This window comes from Leptonotus elevatus, chromosome 8 (genome assembly GCF_054856555.1).
Source record: "Leptonotus elevatus isolate MCC_2025b chromosome 8, RoL_Lele_1.0, whole genome shotgun sequence".
NCBI lineage: Eukaryota > Metazoa > Chordata > Actinopteri > Syngnathiformes > Syngnathidae > Leptonotus > Leptonotus elevatus.
The window spans coordinates 22,522,921-22,539,895 of record NC_141246.1 but is presented as its reverse complement, the minus strand read 5'-3'; the positions used below and the strand labels follow the sequence as shown (position 1 = coordinate 22,539,895).

At 41.5% G+C, this 16,975-nt stretch overlaps 1 protein-coding gene across 1 annotated transcript in view; it reads right to left on the bottom strand.

Moving 5' to 3' along the window:
* Nucleotides 1–645: 645 nt before the first annotated feature.
* maml3 (mastermind-like transcriptional coactivator 3) overlaps nucleotides 646–16,975 on the bottom strand; it is a 136,134-nt gene continuing 119,804 nt past the window's right edge. Inside the window, exons 4-6 of the mRNA XM_086083089.1 lie at nucleotides 12,124–12,396; nucleotides 11,303–11,378; nucleotides 646–6,663 (exon numbers count right to left, since the gene is read on the bottom strand). Of these exons, the coding sequence (XP_085939215.1) occupies nucleotides 5,582–6,663; nucleotides 11,303–11,378; nucleotides 12,124–12,396 (1,431 nt within the window). The 3' untranslated portion in view covers nucleotides 646–5,581. The remainder of the gene's footprint in view (nucleotides 6,664–11,302; nucleotides 11,379–12,123; nucleotides 12,397–16,975) is intronic.

Sequence of the window (16,975 nt, the reverse complement as noted above, 5' to 3'; positions counted from 1 at the left end):
GATCCATGAGCAAGATAATGAAACTCCAGTTGATCCTGATGCTGTGTAATCAGTTGGTGAATGAGTAGTCAAAATGCAAAACATTTTGAGGGCCTTGTAAAGTGCTATAGAAATGAAGTACCATTTACTAAGAACATGCTGCTTTTATACTATTTTGTTCTGTAAAATTTACATGCAGAATCTGTTAACTGTACATTGAATCCCGGTAAAATTATTTATTTAATTAATTAATTAGCAGTTACTGTACACGGATTTAGAAGGACTGTGTGTATTCACTGCGATCGACAGAAGTAATCCTGCTTGACTTATTTTCAGAATTTCCCTGGTAGCCACAACTGACGTTTTCCCCCCGTAAAAACAACATAATTTTTTTTTTTACAGTGCACACAATAAAAGGCCCTTTCAGATACAGTATTGTGTGTGGAAGAGGTTTTAGATCTTTGAGTTCATAAAAAAAAAAAGGGAGCAAAAACAAGTGTTGTGTTTATATTTTTGCTGAGTGTACAATTGTTTCTGTTCAAAGGACTCGCATCTTTCATAAGAGTCTCAAGCAGTACTGACTTGACTAATTAGTCAGATGTTTCGATAAACATTGTTCTGCAAACCGCAAAGACACAGATGAAGAAATAAACAACAAACCACTGATTATGATCAGCGAGAACATTCTCTTTATTGTTTATGTTTGGAAAAAAAAGTTTTGCAATTCTCTTTTGTTACAGTTTCAGAGTTCTGTACAGAATAAAAAGAAATAAGCACTGCTTAAGAACAGTCAACTCTCAAACTAGATAAACAAAAAAGGAGGTGAACAATAGAAATTAGTAGTAAGACATTGTCTGAAGTGCAATGGCATAGCTCAGATGGGTTAAACATGAAAGAAAAACATTCTAAATAAAAATACTTCTCTATTTTTCTCAACAAACAGCAATTCTTTACAGAGTAGAGACTGTATTATTTGATGTATTTAAACTTGTAAAAACATATTTACAAATAGCCATTATCTTTTATATATATATATTTTTTTTTCTCATAATCACATACTGTATGTCAGCACCAGTAAAAAAACTAAACGAATAACATAAAACGATAAACATTAACATTAGTTTTTTTTTGTTTTTGTTTTGTTAAAATGTTGTCTACAGACTTGGTCCCAGAACACAATGATATTTGTAGGAAGTTTGTCTTCCTGAAGAGATGAAATGATATCACTTGAAAGAAGACAAGACTAACCGTAACAGTGACGGAGAAGCGTTTCACCACCTCAGAAACGCCAAACTACTTTCACTGCTCGGACAGTGTTTGCTCATTTTTCATCGGCGCCTACTTGGAGTTCTCGGAAAAGTTTTGGACACCAACACTGGAGTTTGACTACTTTTCACCAGCTAGGCTAAAAAAAAGGCTTCGTTTTAATGTCCTCATAAAACTGCTACAAAACAAAACAGTTGTCAAACCCCGTACAGAGAAATGGAGGACTTCAACTCCCCAGACATGACGAAAATAAAACAGAACCTTACAGATGCTAAAAAAAAAGAAAGAAAAAAAGTCACCAGCTCCTCTTGGTTGATGTTGCTTACACTTGCATTTAAAGGGTCGGATTATAGAAAACCAACAAGCATAAAAACAAATGCATTGATGGAGTTGCTTTACAGGGAAGAAGGCTTTTTTGGTTTGTTAACTACAACGGCATCCCCCAAACGTTCACACTGATGAGCTGACAACAGTAACGCACAGACACCCTCAAACAAATGATACAATGATGGAAGGAGGTGTTGCCCCGAAAAGTTTTGACACTTTGGAAGGTTCCCGATTTTCAAACCCTTACAGAAATGGAAACGTGATAACCTGTTAAGCGCGTAAACTGTCTGACGGTCTTTTCAGTTTGGCAGAACGAGCAATCACAGAGTCTATTCAATAAATCCCAAAGGCTTAGCAGTGGTTTAATTTCCTAGTAAAGCGCCAGAGAGGGGGCCAAGTTGTATTACTTCACAGTAGGTTTACAGTACAACGCCATCAGGTTTTAGTGGGAGCGAGAACATTTGTTTGATTGCCGCGGTACTGAAGAAAAACCACGAGGTAGCAAGCGGACGTGATGTAATGGAAGCAAAATCTGTGCTGCAACGGGAGGACAAACACATTTCGACGGAAGAGGATTAGGGCCAGTGAAGAGAAAAAGTTGAATATTTTCAGAATTCTGACTTTAAAGTGAGCATTCTGACTTTAATCTCAGAATTCTGACTTTAAAGACTTTAAAGTCAGAATTCTTACTTTATTCTCAGAATTCTGACTTTCTGACTTCCCCTCACAATTCATAGCTCCACGTCACAAAGTCAGAATTCTGAGATTAAAGTCAGAATAAAGTCATAATTCTCACTTTAAAGTCAGAATTCTGAGATTAAAGTCATAATTCTCACTTTAAAGTGAGAATTCTGAGATAAAAGTCAGAATTTTTACTTTAAAGACAGAATTCTGATATTAAAGTCAGAATAAAGTCAGAATTCTAAGATTAAAGTCAGAATTCTGAGATTAAAGTGATACAGAATTCTGAGATTAAATTCAGAATAGTGAGAATTCTAATTTTAAAGTCAAAATTCTTAGATTAAAGTCGGAATTCTCAATTTAAAGTCTGAATTCTGAGAATAAAGTGAGAATCCTGCCAACCCTTTTTTTTCTCTTCATTGGCCCTAATCCTCTCCTGTACATTTCCAAAAGACAACAGAAATAAAATAAGGCTAATTTTAACTTTTTTTTTTTTTAATTGACAAAGACACGTCATTCTGATAAGCCAAAACACAGCAACTACGAAAAAAACAAGAGGGGGCTTATAACGAGAGTATGTCTTAATAAAAGAAGTCACTTGTGGTGCTTGGATACATTCAGTGCCCAGTGATCATTTGGCCTTCAGTCAGCCTGACGAATGTGATGTGCTTTGTGCCACACAGGCAGAGCGCTTCATGTCCGCTACCTCCCACATTTACTCCTCTGTTGGTGTGTCTGCAATTTACACAACTCAATGTGCTTGCTTTAGCTGCCTGTTCTCTCCTTCGTTCTTGGAGTGTTCTTCTACTGTACGTGGACGCTTATCATCCCCGGACCTCCCCCCCTCCCTTCCATGAAAAAACAAAAAACTCAATTGCGCGGCGAAAGAGATGAACGTCATTTGTTGACAATTTCAACAGCGAAAGGAGTGTTGATAGTGAGGAATGATTCTCTGGAGAAAAGGATGGAAAGATGGGGGAAGGGATGAAAGAAATAGATCAAATGGAGAGAGAGCGTGAGATGGAGGGAGAATTATTTGTGTGTGTTGGAGTGTGTAAGGGGGCACATTTTGAAGACAGGAAATGGGAGAATTGAGAGTACTTTGGACTCCCTCTCAGCTCCTCGCACAGTCGAGAGATGTGAAGCACTGAGCTGGGTGGCACAAACACAAATAAACTACTGTCTTGAGGGCAATTTTTTCTTCCTCTTCATCTGTCTGCTGTGTTTAATCAAGACCGATGAACTGCGGCTCAAAACCTTGTGGAAATGGGGCTTGCTTTAAAACACCGGAAAATATATATTTTTCCCCGTTGAGGGAAAAAAAGGGAACTTGCAAAAACACATTTGTTAATCTCTATATGGGTTTTCATTAATATGCACAAGACAAAATGATTTCTCAGTGCTCATACACACACGGGACACAATAATTTGTGAACTCGCTTAACAAACATGCCGTCCACCTGTTAACATTCTGCACAAGTTGAATCGAAGCATTTGGATTCCTCTTGGTTGTTGAAGGTGTTTTAACCTTCAATTCAAAAGGCTTCTTCACTTCTAAATCTTAGGTGCAGAGTTCCCATATTTGATTCGGAGAAACCAAGCAAACGCTACACAAACATATGGCATAACTTAAGCCGGTCTGCAGTTCAAGGTGAAGGGACATGTCCTTGAGAAGAACAAAGTGAACATCTTGAAGAAAGCCACGTGCTGTATGTCAAACCAGAAAGCTCCTCTCCAAACAGAGAATGAGGTTTGCACCATCCCTTGTCATAGCATTTCTCACCCAAAGTTTGTCTCACACAGCGACGAGCCATTGAATACCAGACCACGATCGTGTGTATGAGACAACCTCCAAGGGTCACACCCACCAGAAAGAGAAATATTAGGGCGGGTGTATTGATCCGATTCGCTCAGAAGGGCCCGATTCGATGGATTTTCGATTCAGTTAAGTATTTCATGCAGTACCAATTTTACTTTTATAGGGAAGACATTTTCAGAAGTACCAATGCTGCAAATTACTTGGTGCATTAGTAAAAATATGAATATTTACATTTAGAATTGAATCCAATGCAGTTACATTAATCATGTATGTTTTATCGAACTTGACTTGATCAAAACAAATAATAATTGGAATCAATCACAACCACAGTGCTATGTAAATAAAGTGGCAAAAACACTCACATTCCTGTGGCAGTTTTAATGCGAAGGTTCCAGTGGGTAATAAATGCATTAAAACAAATTTACCTGTGTCCTAAGAGACCCAGCCATAGCACATAATAATGCATTCACATGTTGTGTTTTTATGTCCAATTCTTACCTTACTTCTTTCGGAGGGCATTTGTGTGCAGTCTTTCGCTTTTTCTTTCAGTTAATGTACAGTTGAATTACTGCCGCATGCATGCCCTCCGTTTAATAATGTAGCGGTAATGCACCAAAAGCACCTGCCAACCGCGATAAGAAAGAAGAAGTCATGCATTACCGCCAGTGGCTTTCTTCATAGCCATAGGTGTCTAACCCTAAAGAAGGGGGCGCTAAAAGTATTTGACAGCCATCAAATGGAAGTAGAAGAAGAAGTCCGTAGTCTTGTGTATGTGCAGCAGATAGCATGTATCTACGGCAAGGATTTATTTACTATTTAGAGCAGCACAATGCGCAGGAACCGATCAGGATTTTACCTTTGTGCAGAATTTTAGTTAAGGTAAACCATTTAAAACTACCGCAAAAAGAAAAGCTCTTCTATAGTGAAAGGTTCATCCAACCAGAACCTGCATCAGTCTAAACTGCGTGTGTTTGCATTTTTTTTTAGAGGGAGACCCGCAATGCGATCCACTTGCATTAAAACACAGATCATTATTAATGTTGTCTCCTTTTGGGGTACTCTGAATAACAGAGGGGCAAATTTGAACAACGCTCACACGAGGTTTTGAACAGAGTACGTGCTCGCCTCAGGCATATTTTAGGGGTTTTCTAAATTTCCCAGGACGCGAGAAGGCACATTCACATGGGGGGGAAAAGCCGTATTAAAAATATCGATTCATGGTTTTATGAATCGATATTGGGCTATGAAAAGGAATACCAGTTCTATATTGATATATCGATATTTTAAACCCAGCCCTATATAAATATAGTTCTGCACCTGAGACTTATAACTGAAGAATCCTTTTGGAAAATAAATGTCTGACAAGCAAGAAGAGCCAAGTGGCCACAGTTCCACTTGTGCGGTTTCGCATGGCCTGGATGACTGAGAATCGACACAGACGCCAGTTAACATTGTGTCTTTAAGTGTTGAGTTCATCCAGTAAAAACTCATCTCCAGTTTTCCTTGAGACTATTGGCTGGGGAAAAACTCCTCCATCCAACCGTCGCTTGAGTCCAGCTCTGCTCCTGATCCATCCCCCAATCCGAAGGCTCCTCCACCGGAGGGCCCGCCCCCATATCCATAGGATGACATGTCTTGATTCGCTGTCCTTTGGTAGCCCTGCGTCTGACTACCAACCCCAACTCCCCCGGGTCCGTAAGGTCCAGCCCCGCCCCCAGCCCCTAAGCCCGGCCCCCCAGGGCCTGGACCGAACCCCCCCATTCCAGTCACCCCTGGACCCATCACCCCCTGGTTTAATCCCTGGCTCATGACCATGGGCCGAGAAGGGTTGGTCCTGGGCTGCCCGCCCATGTGAGCGGCCATCGTGCCACCCATACCCGCTGCCGGGTTGCCCACCCTGGGGTCCATTCCCTGGCCCGGCCCCTGAAAGTGTTGCTTGGCCACGCGTGGGGGCTGACCTGGCTGCATCCCGTAGCCCGGGGCGGAGCTGAATCCCACCCTGTCTCCTGCTGCTCCTGTAGTCCTTACTACGCCTGCCCCCATGCCTTGCAGACTCTGTCCTTGTTGCTGCGGCCAACCTCCTCCGGCCATCGGCCCGCCACCGCCTCCCGCTCCCAGCATACTTTGCAATCTTTGTGCTTGGGCTTTGGCATTAGTTGGGCCTTTGAGGGATTGCTGGGCCATAGGGTTCATTAACATCCCTTGTCCTCCGTAGCCCCCGGCGCCACCCGCTACAGGCCCCCCAGGCATACCTCCAACCCCAGCACCTGCGCCCGCCTGCCGGTTTTGCCCTCCAACTGGGTTGTGCTGCTGCGGAAGACCAAGGGAGGCTTGGACACTTTGGCTCTGGTGCTGTTGCTGGTGGATCATTTGGCTCATGGAAGGGTTGAGCCCATAGAGGGAACCCTGGTTCGAACCTTGGGCGCTGTAGGGTAGGCCTATGTCAGCTTGGGGTCCTACAGAGCTCCCCTGGCCCTGGACAGAGTTTATCTGGACCATTTGCTGCTGGTTCTGCTGCTGCTGTTGGAGAAGACGGACAGCCCGAATGTTCTGGACAGCTTGGCTCCTGGACGCCAGATCTTGAGGAGGACCTGTAAATAATTGAAAAGTCATCAATATTTGGCAACCACACAACGTAATCTACAAGATATAAACACTTTGAAGGCAATTGCTGAAGTGACTCATGATATTCTCCCAGTTGTGTACTCCGACGCCTCGTCAATATTATCATTACTCCATCTTAGCGCTGTCGTTGACACCGTTGATCAAAACATACTAATAGGACGCCTCGAAACAGGTCTTGGTATTTCAGGCTCAGCACTTTTGTGGTTTAGTTTTTACCTATCAGATAGGACACATTGTGCAATCCATGGCAATGCGAATTCTGGGTTTTTAATGTTACATGTGGAGTCCCACAGGGATCAGTTCTTGGTCTTCTATTGTGTCCATTTGGTGATATATGTAAGCATAACACTAGTTTCCATTGTTATGCCAATGATATATATATATGCATTTAGAAATTACAAAGCCTCACAATTGCTCTAATCTGGAGGCATACCTCACTGATATCAAACAATGGATGTCTTTCAGTTTTTTGTTCCTTAACCTCGAAAAAACACAGATGCTGATTGTTGGCTCCGCTCGTCATCGGCACCTGTTTAAGGACACCACTCCTACCCAAAGGAACTCAGCAATAAATCTCAATGTTATACTCAACTCTCTCTTTTCAAATGCACATTAAAATATCACTGGAATTGCTTTTTTTCCACCTCAACAATATTGCTAATATCCGTCCCATTCTATATGCTAGTGATAATTCATGCGTAATTCATGCGGTTGTTACGTCTCACCTTGAGGGTTGTAGCGTATTGCTCTCCGGTCTTCCTATGTCTAGTATTTAGAGTCTGCAGTTAGTTCAAAATGATGCAGCGAGACTCCTAACAAGGGTGAGAAAGTTCAATCATACTACGCTGATAGCCAACTTGCATTGGCTCCTGGTCCACAAGGTTTTGCTAATTACAAAATACTACACAGCTTAGCGCTTTCTTATCCCATTGATTTAGTGCAGGGGTGTCTAAATTTGGTCCTCAAGGGCCACTATCATACATGTTTTAGATGTTTCCCTCCTCCAAGACACCAGACTCAAATGATCATCTTATTAGCAAGCTCTCCAGAAGCCGGATAACAATCGTGATCATTTAAATCAGGTGTGTTGGAGTAGGGAAACATAAACAATAAAAAAAATAAAAACCTGCAGGGTGGTAGCCCTAGGAACCGGATTTGGGCACCCTTGATTTATTGCTAGGGAATGTTCCGTCCTGAAAGCTTCGTTACAACACGCTGGTCTTTTGGTGATCTCGAGAGCCAAAAAGTAGGTTGTAGGGCATTTTCTATTTGGGCGATTGAATGCCCTACCCATCAGGTGAATTTTGTTAATATTTGTCAACTGTGGGGGTGTGAAGCCCTTTGAGTCTCTTTTGTGATCTGAACTATATAAATAAAATTGACTTTTTCAAAAAAAACTGCTACAAATGATCAGTGAATATCAGCTGAGATTTAAATGAGTTGAAAACACTAAACATATAGAGGCAGATATTTCAGAAATAAATACTTTCTCTATAGAATAATACTCTTGTAAAGTTTGAGGTTTACAGACTCTGATGATCAAAATTATGTTATTCCAGATGAACATAATTCCTCTTAAAAACACTCCAAATCCTACAATGCTTGAAAGTGTTAGAGTTAGTGACACTTTCCTTTCAAAACGATGCTCAGTCGTGGCAAAACTGTCGAGCGTGGAAATTGCTCTAAATCCTGTAATAAACCCACTTCTGACATCATTCCACTAATCCCTCACCTCACAGCTTGGCGTGCAACAGTAACAGTGCGAGAACAAAGAGGATCACACTCCACACTCTCAGGATTTGTGCAGTGAGTTGACTTACGGTACTAATAATTGTAGACATACAAAAGTGAGTATGACTGAAATTTGAGTCTAGATGGGACTAACTGTTTTTACTCATTTTTGTAGATAAAAGGCAGGAAAACAACAGAGGACCTCTTGTCTTCCTTGATATCTTTCGGACTTTCAGTTATATATCCTCTGATGGTTACAAAAGCCTTTCAACTTGAATTTCCACCTCCCTCACCGAACAGTCTTCATCTCCCCATCATCCTCACACCCACACTCTTGTCACTTTCTGTCGTTCATCCTAGCCTCTCCACGTACCAGATCATCTACCTATTCTTCGTGTTGCTATCCCACCGCCCCCCTCCATCCTCTCTCCCACTTCACTCCTCTCATCCATCTCTCTGACTTCACCAGAACTCTGGGGGATCCAGGACAGACAAGTTGCCTTGGTAACAGGCAGAGCAGGAAAATTGTCTTTTTTTTTTTAAAAAGACACGCTCGCACGCACGCATAAAGGGAGGCTAAAGAATCTAATCTGAATGCCGAAGGGTATATTTGACAGAAACAGATCGAGGGGATGAGTTTTGGATTCACTGTGATATTAAGAAAGTGAAGCATACTGTATACTGTATGGTTTTCACTAACCCAAAAATCGATTCTATAAGAATCGCAATTCTCATTTAATACGATTAAGAATCGATTTTAAATGTCTCAAAATCAATTTTTTAAAATGATTTTATACTGTCTTGCCCTTGTTTGTGTGTGCCTTTATTGGAAGCGTTGTTCAGGTTAGGTTATACACGATTTGGCCACTTAGGAGCAGTGTGGTTCCGCGCATTTTGATTCACTGTTAAGTTGTAGCCACATCAGAGAGTAGAAGAAAAAGTCACAATCAAGTTATTCTAATAAAGGTTGTCATTTTGCAGCGTAGGAAGAGCATATGCCGGTGAGTAATGTTAAGATGCTTCTCTGTATACATTCCTGGAGCGTTTTGTATGAATAGCTGTTCTTTTGAGTGACAAAAGTGCCGCGAGGAGCACGCTATTTAGCATTAGCGAGTCAGACTGGAGTAGATCATTACGATTCTTTGCACATCTATAAATTGAAGCAAAAATCGTTGTCAATTCAATAATTTTGAATCAAATATCGTTCGGAATCTAAACCCAAAGTTGAAATCGAATTGTGAGACAATCAAAGGATACATCCACACTCCAGGTATTAATGCTCAATTCCGATTCTTTGGCATATATACAATTTTTTTTGAGTAAGCGTTCACATTACCTATTAATTGCGACCTCAGTCTGTCTGCTGTGTGGACGTAATGCGCTCCCAAAGTGACCCACATGCGCAAAAGAAGAAACAACGTCACTCACAACGCTGTGTTTGCGGAAGTAAATACGTATGGTCCTGTGTGTCAGGGCCAAGCACTATTATAAGTATATCTCATATCTACAGAGGAGTGATGCAGGAGGAGGTATAATAATATTTTGTGAAAATGAGGTGAGCCTGTTCGAGTGCCCCATCTCACGGAGACCTCTCCTTTTTTTTCCTCTTTAACGATGACGTCACGTCATTGCCGTGCGTAATAAATCAGGATTTTTCCTGTGTACAAATTCAGAGGCGGCTTACCTTATTTGCTTGCCACCTCCAGTCTGAGTGACTGATAACGAATGAATGCTTTAACATGATAATAGTCATATTCTTATTGGAATTATTATTCTTATTACTGAAACATGGAATCACTATATGTAAAAAATGAAAGCGAGTCAGTTGAATTTACAGAATACATGCACGTCATGGCGCATGGTCAGGATTTGGGATGTTTGAATCGATACCACTCTTTTCCTGACCAATACGCAACTCTTGAGTAGTAACCGCTACTGATACCAAATACCGATACCACTAGTAAAAAAAATTCCCCACCCAAAAATGACAAATGATTTTAAAGCAAGACCTATATATCCCGACTGATTATTTTTCCTTAAAATTGCATGAAGTTAATGGAAACTTTGTATTCATATCATTTCAAATTTCTTGTCCTTGATCGTAAAACGGCCGCAGGAGGGCGGCTGATAAGGGTATCGTCACCGCCTTGAATACCGATACTTTAAAATAAGACTGGTATTGGCACCGATGCCTGGTATCGGTAGTCACCCATCATTGTCAGGGTGCTACCACCTCTGCCTCAATTTGAGCCAGGAAAAACCGTGTAAGCCGTCTGCGTGGCTAAATTACTAATATTACCACCACAAATGTCATCTTTATACTTCATGTTTCAAGTGGGACTAAATTAAAGTTAAATGTAAAGTCACAATTGTTATTCGAAACAACTTTGACGATTCACGTACGTCTCCCGAGCCGTGCGGACCTACCGGAAGTATAAATCAAGCTTAATGCCCCCGCCCGCACGGAGCGGATATTGGACTTTTGATGACGTGAAGGTCGGATATATGCGACCTGGCCGTTCAGACTGCGGTCGCATTGCAAAAATTCAGATACGTATACGGTCTAGGACCACATTTGAAAATGACCCAGTTCGCATACGAAAAAATCAGAATTGAGTCGTTCAGACTGCTATAAAAAAAAAAGTCAGATACAGGTCGCATTTGGGCAAAAAAATCCGATCTGGGTCACATTTGCCTGCAGTGTGAATGTAGCCAAAGATTCCCACCCCTACTAATCATTGAGTATAAATTAAATAGGTGTTTTTGTTGACCATCTCTGTCTAATTACAAACCTTTTTTTTGCATTGGCTGTCATTATGTGTGTAGTTAAATGCATGTAAACGACGTGTTTGATGCTTGATGTTTGTAATTCACCTTGATACTGACTGACTTGAGGGAAGGGATTCCTCTGGCCTTGGCCCATCTGTCTTGGGAGATGCTGCTGTTGGAGCTACGCAAACACACAAGCACAGACATAAACACAAATGAAATATAATACAATACAAATATAATCATTCAAAAGACAAATGAGTAATTGTGCTGTAGTAAGGATGTTATGAAATCTTATTAAAGTGTTGACTCTTGGGGAGTTACTTACAGTATGTGCCTTTTTTCTGTGCATGTGGGTTGTTTCATGTGTAAATAGAGAGTCCCAAAAAATGGAATATTGGCATTAAATCAGAATTTGGCACTTGGACTGCAGTGTAATCATCTTTAGATGTTTACTCCAGATACATTTTGTCTGATTGATCAGTTGCAGCTCCTTCCATTTGTATGGGCTGCGAGAGCGACTGTAATTCACAAGAGACACTAAACCTCAGCGGGGTGTTCCATCCAGAATGCAATTTAAGTACATCTGTGTTTGTTTTTGCGGATCCAATTGAAAACCAACATGATGGGTGGCGACTTCAGAGTCCAAGACTGTTTAACACTTGATTCACTCACAGAGAGAGAAGTAAAAAAGAAAACAGCACATTATCACAGCAGGTGGCGTGTGGCGAATAACATGAGCACAGGCGTGCACACATGCTGGCGAGATGAAAAGGAAGTGGTTGAAGAGGGTAATTAGACACGCAACCAGAAAACAGTAGGGAACATCAGGGGATGAGCTGCTCTCATTCATGGACAAAATGACACAACGTACGAACAAAATAATGATAACATGTAATGATCCTGGGCCTTGATGAAAGGCTCACCTGTTCGGCCAGTAGCTGCTGCTGCTGCTGCTGCTGTCTCTGCTCTCTGAAGAGCTGCTGCTGCTTCTGCTGCTCCATCATGTGCATCTGCACACGCTTCTCCTGCTCCATCGCCATCATCTGTTTCATCATGGCCGCCTGCTGCTGGTTGCCCACATAGCCTGGAGGTGGCCCTGACCCCTGGTTGGGGCCCACCCCTGAGGCCACGCCACCGGCAGGGTGCGGAGGTGGGATGGCGCCAGGTGGTCGGGACATTCCAACTACACCTTGTTCCTGGACAGACAGACAGACAGACAGACAGACAGACAGACAGTGGCAATCGTCAGTTCCATTTTGAGAGCCAAGCAGTCACGGGGGCGAAGTGCGGTGCCATGGCAATTTGGTGAGCACCGTCGCCTGCTCTGCATGCATAGGATGGTGAATCAAGTTCCTTAGATGATCACTCATAGTTGATAATATTGTGTTTGTGTTTTGGATTTCATCATGTACAGTGCTCATAGCAACTTTCATTAACTGTTATGATCCCAAACTGATTTTGCAGACGGAAAAAATGTTTTCCCCCGCCCATTTGCAGTTGTTCGCGTGTTGTGCAGATGAAGCTGTGCTGAAGGTAACTCCTTGCCTCTTCAAATGGTCAAATCGTACATTACTTTTCATCCGTGTAATTAACGCTGGCTTGTTGTTCACCGCAGCTGCCATTCATGTTTACACGCGCAGACACATAACGACTGAGTGAGCTGCATTAAGGTACACTTTTTAAATGAAAGTCAATGTCTTTATTTCTTTCTGTTCAGTATTCACAATGGAGGATGGATGGAATTAGCATTTCGTATTGAATGTTTTGGTGAACACATCAAAGCAAGCAAGTGTTAAAATGACTCCCACACTGTCAATTTCAACATTTTTTCTTGGTTTATAAAGCGCAACACTCTACAGAGTTGAAAAATCACCTTCTAAGCAGTTACCGATACACAACTCTTGAGTAGTTACCGCTACTGATACCAAATACCGACATGAGTGATAAACTAACACACAGCAGGAGCTGCGTGGCTCAGGGAGTAGATCGGTTCGTTCCTCCACCATTGAGTGACACTTTATTTTCCTCTCTTCTAAGTGTAAATATTACTCTAAAACTGAGTCCACTCCAAATAGAGTCAAATTTACTCTACTGTACATGTTAAGTTTCCATTTGAGTAACACCTGTGTCATGTTCAAGATATTTCATTAAAATAAAACAAGTTTTCGATCACAATTGTAAGATGTAATGCTGGGGTGAGAACCCTGAGAGTTACTGTCCTGCCTCTTTTCCATGTCTGCCTCCTCCAACACAGCTGACTCACATGATCAGATCATCAGCAAGCTCTGTAGAAGCCTAATAATGATCCTGTTCCTCCAATCAGGTGTGTCGGTGGAGGGAGACGTGGAAAATAGGCAGGTCAGTGGCTCTCGAGGACCAGGGTTCCCCTACCCTGATGTAAATGAACGATCAAGTATCAGGATCTTCGAGTACTCGAAATGCTGAACAAAGTAGTATCGGTGCATCCCTATACATATATAGTAGCCTATATGTTCATGTTCATTTTTGTATCTTCAAAACAGAGATATGGCTGATACCTAAAATACAAAGAGAGTTCAGGTATCTTTAGCCACATCATCCTGAGCCTTCACAACAGAGCCATGGTTGGTCCTCCTTACTGCATATATTACCTTCTCATTAGCATATAAAGAGCATTTCCTTCGCCACTTAGCCATATGCTAATCTGCAATAGGACGAAATAGCTTGGCTCATAGGAGGAGCATTTACTGTATGAATTTCTTAAAGCTTGCCAGCTGAACTGGAAGTGGATATTGTTTAGACGCACTACAGTAGTAAGAGGAAGCAGTAGGGGTCCGAGAGCAAAGGGAGATCTGTTGACATCAAAATGCATCAGCGCAGCCCCTCGCATGACACAACCACAAAGCAAATGTAACTGCTGGTGAAAGGAAGAGATCAGATGCAGGATGAGTCTCAAGCCTCATAAACTGTATGCCGGCGTATGATGTGGCAAAGACCTGGTGGAAAAACTAGAAGTGTCGTTTCCAGATGGTGCAGGCAGCCACACCAGACTGATTGATGCTTTCAGATGCGAGTCTCATCGCATCTACTGCTGCTATCTTCCCTCGGTTCACCACGTTCACACAACGGAGGTGGAGGGAACATCAGTAGTTTCAAGAGATGACCAACAGGTGGCAGTGGTGACCTGTTAACAGCTGTGTGTGTGTGTGCACCCGTGTGTCATTGGTCTCTTAGCAGATGGCTCAATCATGACTGCTCTGATCTACGATTCTGCCGTCTCCCCCACACACTAGCCATTTTTTTCCACATCTCTCCAAATGCACCACCATTAAAAACTCTTTCTCCACTCCTCTTCAATCTTTTGGAAAACACAGGGCCCCTCAGCGTCCGCAAAGTTGTGAGTTTATATGGTATACATATGCTACACGTACTGTACTGTACTGTATGTCAAAAAAGCTTCCAAGTGATGGCAAGAAGGCGACATTTGAGAAAGGCTGAGACAAGCAGAGCTGCTTTTGAGCAAGGAGAACATCAAGGAGGAGTAAATGGTGGCCTCGGGACGAAGAATGCAACAGTTGCTGCGGCAAGGACCAGATGGCTCTTGGATCAGAAGCTACGGTTCCCGTGCCTGCTCGCCCTTCACAACACTTGGCAGACATTCACGATCACACACCTTCTCTGTTCGATGTAAACATTCTGCTTGGGATTCCCTTTGATGTGTTTGTCTCTGAAGGCGCAACTGCATCCTAAGTCACAAGTGTGAATATCGTCATATTCATTTGAGTTATCTCAATTAAGTCTTCACCTCTGACTACATCCTGGCACTTCTGCGCTGTTCAACAGAAATGGGTCAGTGCTTATTGAGGCTGCCATGTACACAAGTCAAGTTGCCAGTTTGTTGCAGGAAAGGAAGAGAGGATGTGGTGAAAACAAGATGCATTACAGGTTGCTTGTTTGAGGATGTGTGTGCGTGTGTGTGTGCGTGTGTGTGTGTTTGTTCAAGGCACATGGTGTGTTTGTGTGTGGAGGGGGCTGTCAATTTTATTGGGTTATGAGGCATACAGAGCACAGTCAATTACATTACACGTGAAGCAAGCTGGGATAGTGTGTGTGCGTGCGTATATGTGTGGTGAAGAAGGTAGTTCCTTTTATTCAAATGTCTCACACAAAAATGACTACTAGTATTTTAGTCTATTTCATTTTATTTAAATCAAAGTTTTTCATATTTATTTAGTTACAGTGGAACTTTAAGTTAACTCTCATAAACAACTCAGGTTAAGCACAACATTTTCATAGAAAAAAAACAAACCTGTTTATGTATTATTGGTATGAATGGACTTCGGATGGACAAACGTATGGATATACTGTATGTTGGGCTCGTTCTAGCAATGCGTAACCATGATTGGATCCGCCCATGACACATTACTGTAAAATGCAAACTATATGTATCTGCGGCATAAGGCGGAAAGCAGTTGCGTCTATCATCAATCATCCAATCGTAAATGGCCTAAATGGTCGTCATGGGTCAAAAAATGCAAATCGAGATATTCGTATATTCTAATTCAACCCTAAATTTCCTGAAGTACCTCAAAGTTCGAGCAATTTCAACATTTTGGGAAATCCCTCTTTCAAAGGTTTGAAGCAAGTAATACCTTAGGAAAAAGATATTAACCCCAAACTTTCAGGAACTGTTGAAAACCCCCTGTAACGTCAATTCCAGTAGCAGATAAGGGCAACAAGTTTGACCTGTCAGCGGATGAAAGTGTTTCTACTTGTGGTCTTTTTTTTTTCTGTGGGGGATGAGGTCAAATTACTGCAATGGGAAATTTGATTGAAGAATTTTACGTCAATAAAATTGTTATTTGCCATTTGGTATGGTCTGTGACAAGAAAGTTTATTGACATTTTATCATGGATAGCATATCTCAAATGCATTAGGTCACATGAAGTAAACAAAAACATTTTGATGGTTCGTCACTTTTTTTTTTTGCATTCAATGAATTACATAAGCAACACATCAGCACTGTACAGTATTTACAATTCACTCCAAATATGCGCTGTCCGCATTGTGGGACAGTGCAGACTGGATTTGGAAGGACCATTCCCGATCATCCATCACCTTTTCATCTGAAAGTTTACCAGTGCTTATATAATTCATTTTAATTTCATCCTCCTTTAAACAGAATTAAGTGGAAATTGATGGCAACCGTTACAGTAAAACTCTGCCATGGATGCAGATGGTTCATTTGTCAATGAAGGACAAGGCGTGTTATCAATATAAATGACAACATTGAGGCATGATCAACATTATATTAAAAGGATAAATAGTCTTGTTAAAGAAAGAGATCCTGGAACTGACAATTAACTACATTTGGATTACCAACATTTGCCAGTGTCTGAAATTTGCTTGTGTAAGCTAAGATGAGTAAACCTACTGTTGTTATGCAGCCATGTAATCACATCTTTTGCTTGTGTTTAAATCAGATTTTTTTTTTTTAATCTGATCATTGATACTTATACGTAGTCAATGGCTTGAGCTCAAAACACTGGGTTATTTTGCGACCAAGTTTGCAAGTTCCCCAAGATGTGTTAGCTACGAGAAACACATTAGCTAATGATGAGCATTTACTACTAATCACTTATTTATTATCACATCTTTTTTTGGAGCAATCTCCAAATTGAACATTTTAACCATCCAGTTACTTTTGTCCATATCTCCATCCACCCCCTGTGACATGCTACCCTTGAGCCAAAGGGGGTCACAAATTGACATGGAAGCCTAAAAGAATTCTGAAAA